Source organism: Pinus tabuliformis, chromosome X (assembly GCF_031772625.1).
Source record: "Pinus tabuliformis cultivar Carrire ecotype Pingquan chromosome X, CPIR1, whole genome shotgun sequence".
In the NCBI taxonomy this organism is placed as follows: Eukaryota; Viridiplantae; Streptophyta; class Pinopsida; order Pinales; family Pinaceae; genus Pinus; species Pinus tabuliformis.
Window position 1 is genome coordinate 1,168,821,657 of NC_142308.1, and position 5,879 is coordinate 1,168,827,535.

Sequence of the window (5,879 nt, forward strand, 5' to 3'; positions counted from 1 at the left end):
TCACTATTTGTTCGCGTTGTGTCGCTTATGGCGTCTGTTCTCTTTTGATATTTTTGCACGGCGGAAATATTCATGAAGACTCATAATTTTCAAACCATGTTCATGAACAGCCCATTAGATCGAAAAGAGCTCCAGTCACAGAAATATAATTATAAAGATGGAGAAACCGACCAATCACCAAGAACGGTGGGCGTTGAGAAAAAGCTGGGAGCCTCTTCTGCTGCCGCCGCCCCAATAAATAGTTTTGACTGTACAGCTACATGATGGTGCAGGAATTCGTATTGTCTTCACTGAACATGGAAGTGTACTGCTCGTCTGTGCGATTAGGGTTCATGAGGAAACCCGGGTCCACGTTCCGAACGTAGCCGCGAGGAGCCTTCCTGTCGTAAGCCCCAGCAGCGTAGGGATGGTATGCCATTTCGGCAGGTACATAAGGCCAAATCTCTGTGGGCTTACCGGTGCGCTTCACCCTCCGCAGCACTTTGTATACCTCCACGTATCCAGTTACTGTTAACTTTTGCTCCTTTCTGTCCACATCCACCGATTGCACGCCTGCGCATGTGAGATTCATCGCATGAGATAAGGTGCTCTAAGAGATGATTCAATCACCATTAAGGTTTATATTTATGATAGAAGTATTGTATAACTGATAATAATATCTGAGAACATCTTAATATGATTTAAGATAATGCACCATGTGAACAAACCCAGTTAAAGAACCACACCGAAAACTCAGTGCTCACCTTTCATGGACGAGACTGACCTCTTCACTCTCTTCTCACAGCCGTCACAATCTATATTGCGGACCCTCAACACCACAGTCTGCACCAGTTCCAGAAATTAAAACAATGATCAGCTTTGCAGGATCAAATTTACGGCGGTGTCTACGTTTTGGAGTTTTGGGTGGAATATGGTAAACCATTTCAGAAAAATGTAATAATTTGTTGCTTAAATTGTATTTTTATTTCTATATAAAGATTCAGCATCCTAAATTTTTTTGGAATATTTATTAATTTAATATCTTAATTTTTTTGAAGTAATATACATTAAAAAACTTATGATTCAAACTTGTATTTACAATAAATCCATATCAAATTCTAAATCAATTCTAACCCAAAAAAGAACAGAAGACAACAGAAATACACATCATAATCATTTAACCTGGAAATTAACGAAATACACATCATAATTAATTAATAAAAGAGGGGGATGCAGTATACCTGCAACGGTAATTGCTTGACGTGTCTCGTACGATCGCCGCAGAAACTCGATACATGGTCCAGCACGCCCATCGAGCAGAAACTTGAAAGAAAACTCGAGTGTGCTTTGAAACCGGCAGAAATATTATCTCCAGACCTCGAAGCAAATATGTTGTATAAAAAGAGAGAGCAGAGATTTTATAGGCAAACTCGAAACTACTAGGGCGGTCTTAATGGTTGGAATTTAGCAATATCTACCAGTTCTAGTTGTATTAAAATGATGAAAGCCGGTTTCAGTTTGATATTCACATTTCCAAGCAGCTTACACGCTAAAGAAATTCACCAGCTGCCACGATAGTAGCAAAACAGCGTTGGAGTCCACTTCTTTGTAGAGAAGGCCCTGTAGCAGATCCGATCGGATACTGCGCCAGAGTCGCCATGATATTTTGAAGCTCTTGCCTACCGATGGTTAGTTAGTTGCTGGACGGTGGTGATGGCGATGGCAGTGTTTTAGCAATAATCACTTGGCAAGTTGGTTCCACGCGCAAAGAAATTGATGATAAAAGGATGAAAATAAGGATTGCGTTTTTGTCCGAACAGCGAGAGACACCCGTTTCTGCACGATTACACGGTTTTTTTTTGGAGGATGAAGGATAGCCGGTCATTATATTATCTATTTCGTAAAATTGTAACGGAATCTGCATAGGTTGAACAAAACAGCCACAAAGATATAAAAATAAAATTGACTAAAAATAATAATAAATTTATTAGTGCACAAAAAATAATGTAATAAAAAATTATAATTCAATGAAATATATACTACATGGCTAGTAGAAAGATGTCAATATGCATTAAATATACAAGTAATTTTAGTTAACTCTTCATTAAGTCATTAGTTAACTGTCTCATGTAAGTGGAGATAGTCATAGTTAAGTAAAAGGCCATGTTTGACAGAGCTTGTAAGGTTATTGTGGAGCATGGATAATTCTACACCTATCATTTTTTCACATTTTCTGTTTAAAGTTGGGCCTATGAAATGGCACTAACCAAAAGGTAGAGCTGATTAGTCTTTGGGGCTGCTACATTTTGCCTTATTGAAGAATAAAAGTTTATGGAAATTCAAAAACAACATTGAATGGGAAAACAAAAGATTTCGGTTTCATTGTCTGCATCTTGAGGCTTGACAACCTAAAATTTTAGCTTTGCAAGAAGAATTTGATGAAGCCCAAATTTATCACATTTCAGGGAATCAAATGGTTTCACTGATTTCTTATCAAAACAGGCAATTTTGTTGGGGAATGGTTTTGCTGAGATTACAGAATTAAGAGATAATCAAGTGGTATCCCATTTCTTTGTCTCTCTGTTTTGATGCTTTTCCTTTCTTTGTTTCTTTTTAGTATCCTTGGTATTAGCCAGAATCAGAATTCAAACTTCAAAATTTGTGATGACAAGACATTGTATCTTTTAATTTTTATAAATAACAAAGATACATTTTTCTTTTGAAAAAAAAATAAACTATCTCATGTAAGTGGAAATAGTTGTAAATAAGTGAAACTCATGTAAGTGGCGATAGTTCTAAATAAGTGAAACTCATGTAAGTGGAGATAGTTCTAAATAAGTGAAACTCAATTAATTATTTGTTATCTTCAATATTTTTTTTAATTAAGTCTTTTTTAATTTGCAAAAATATAATATCTAATATTTTTCAAAATATTAAATCCAATTATACATTAAAAACTCACACAATCTAGCCAAAAATTATATCACCACATTTTTGAAAAAAAAATGGTACCATAAGGAAACTAAAAAAACTAGACTGCTCCTTTCCTTTACGCTTACGCAGGCAGTCACATTGTTTGAATCAACGGTTAATACATTGTTTAAATCAACGGTTCATTCGGTTCTACACGATTAGACGTCTCCTTTCCTTCAATGCATGAAAATGGATAGTCCGTCATTACATGACAAACACACAAGTCAATTCTGTCCCTGAAGCAACCGGCAATTCTATTGCTGAAGTAAATTTTGTGTGTATCCCGTGATTTCTATTTGGCTTGTGCTCACTCAGGCCCTCAGATTCTTTGAATCAACGGTTCACACATTATTTCATTCAACGGTTCAAGCGCTTCTACAAGATTACACGCCTCCTTTCTTTCGACGAATGGAAAATGGAGCACGATGACAAACATGCTCAGACAATTCAATCGCTGACGCAGCGGCTTCACCTGGCCAAAATTTTAGTAAATTATATTCTCACTCAGGCAGCCGCATTGTTTGAATCAACGGTTCGCCTCGATGATCGAAGCATTTCAATGCCAGCGGACATGTGGATCAGGATCAAATGTAAGGGTCGTAATATTATGATTTGAAGGGTTGTGGTTGGTTTCAATTTTCCTATATCTGATATTGTTTTAGTCGGATAAAAAGTGTGATTAAAACCAAATTAAGATATGTATTGTTAATTTTCATGAATAATATTATATTATATATATATATCTATATATATATATAATTTATTTTATTTTATTTTATTTTATGTACCAGTTCAAATTTTAAACGAGGAATCTGTATATTTTCGTAAATTTTGTGGGTATCTTGTGATTTCAATTTGCTCTATTATTACTTAGGCAGCCGCATTGTTTGAATCAACGGTTCGCTCATTGTTTTACTCGTTGATCGAAGCATTTCAATGCCAGCGGACATGTGGAACAGGATCAAATGTCAGGGTCATAATATTATGATGTGAAGGGTTGTGGTTTGTTTAATTTTTCCTTATATTTGATATTTTTTAGTCGGATAAAAAGTGTGATTATAATCAAATTAAGATATATATTGTTAATTTTTTATGAATTATATATATATATATATATATATTAATAGTTAAGTGTATGTGTAATGGTTAAATGTATTTGTTTTATCTTATTTAGCTACAGGTTTAAATTTTTAAAAAATTGGAATAATTGATGTAGGATTTCAGAGATCTGTGGTTTGTGCTTTTTGTATTTTTGACCGGAGAATCCACAGTTGAAGAATTTATACACCAACGTTTCGAATCCCAAATGGGATCCATCATCAGGGAACAGAGAAAGATGATAAGAGAAAGATGATAAAAAGAAGAGCCAGATGAAGGAAATAAATACTCATGAGGGATGAAAGTTAAAGGAACAGCACAGGACGGCCAGAGAGATTTAAAATGAAACCTAATTTTAATTTTAATTTTAAATTAATATCATTTAATTAATATTTATAAAATAAAAACTTTAAACTATTAATCACTGAACAATAAAATTTCAATTTGATTTAATAATGATTTATTATTATTTTATAATTTTGAAATATAATTACAAAATAAGTCAAATATATAAAACAATTTTATAATATATTATTAATAAAAAATATAAATAACCGATATAAATTTCAAAATATTATAGCTATTTATTTTATAAAAATTTTAAAAAATATTTCAATCCAATATTTTTATATTTAATTATTTAAAAATGTTTTTATGGTTTTTCTATTATTCTCTGGATCTTTTGTTCTTAAAAATAAATCTCAAAACATTATAGGTATTGATTTTATGATTTTTTATTATTATTATAAATATTTAAATAGAATATTTTTTTTTTGTAAGTTTGGCAAGACTACATCTTTATCATGTCTAATTTATTACCCTTATCGGGCAGGGAATTAAACTTCACGTCAAGGAGTGCCTTAACACAACACCCTACCACTCTCTATCCAAAGCACGATAGACTAAATGAAACATTATTTAATTAACTAAAAATAGTTTTTTTTATGTTTCTTTTTATTATTTTCCTTACCCTCCACCTTAAATATTTTAAGCATTGATTTCATAATTCTTTTAAAATATATTTAAATGGAACAACTACTATCTCTATTTATTCAAAAACATTTTTAAATTTTCTTTATTATTTTTCAACTCTCAAAAATATGTTTTCCTTATTATTTCTTGTGCCTCCATCTCAGAAATAATGAAGAAAAATATAAAAAATGTTTTTATGTTTTCTCTATTGTTTTCCCCACCGAGGCTTTAAGAAATAGAGAAAACATAAAAATGCTTTTATGTTCTATTATTTCCCTCACCCTTTACTCTCAAAGTGGATATAAAAATCAATAAATATATTATAAGACACTTAAATAACATATTTTAACCACACCACCTCACTTTTATATTTTACTCAACATTTCCTACACCTCCACAAATTAAATTTTATTTTTGTTAATTTCTTACTAAATCCATACAAAACATAAAAATATTTTTAAATTTTCTTAATTATTTTCTCCCACTCTCCATCCTCCACCCTCACACTTAAACACATAAACGTTTCCTCTATTATTTCCTCCACCCCACCCTTAAATTTTTATTTATTTTTCCTCCACCCCCCACTCTCAAACTTAAAGAGATTTGTGTTTACATTTTTACATTTAACAATGTCTTCGTTGTGGTTTTTTGGTATTATTTCCCTCATTCCCCATCCCCCAACTGCAAGGCTTATGTGTCTCTTTTTATGTTTTTTTTTTTATAATTTTTCCTAGTGTTCTCTCTTAACTTAAGAGATTTTTGTGTACCTTTTTACATTTAGTAATCTTATTTTTATGTTTTTTTGTATTATTTTCCCTATCTCCCAATTTCAAGAAGTTTTTGTGTATTTTTTCACA

General features: G+C 32.0%; 1 protein-coding gene across 1 annotated transcript; it reads right to left on the reverse strand.

Annotated features, from left to right (window-relative positions):
* Positions 1 to 256: 256 nt before the first annotated feature.
* Positions 257 to 1,680, reverse strand: LOC149144069 (heavy metal-associated isoprenylated plant protein 20-like). The gene is made up of 3 exons (XM_089449308.1): positions 1,221 to 1,680; positions 744 to 822; positions 257 to 552 (listed from the first exon to the last, which is right to left on the reverse strand). The coding sequence occupies exons 1-3, from the start codon at positions 1,290 to 1,292 to the stop codon at positions 257 to 259; spliced, it is 447 nt and encodes a 148-aa protein (XP_089305434.1). The 5' UTR covers positions 1,293 to 1,680.
* Between the last annotated feature and the right edge of the window lie 4,199 nt (positions 1,681 to 5,879).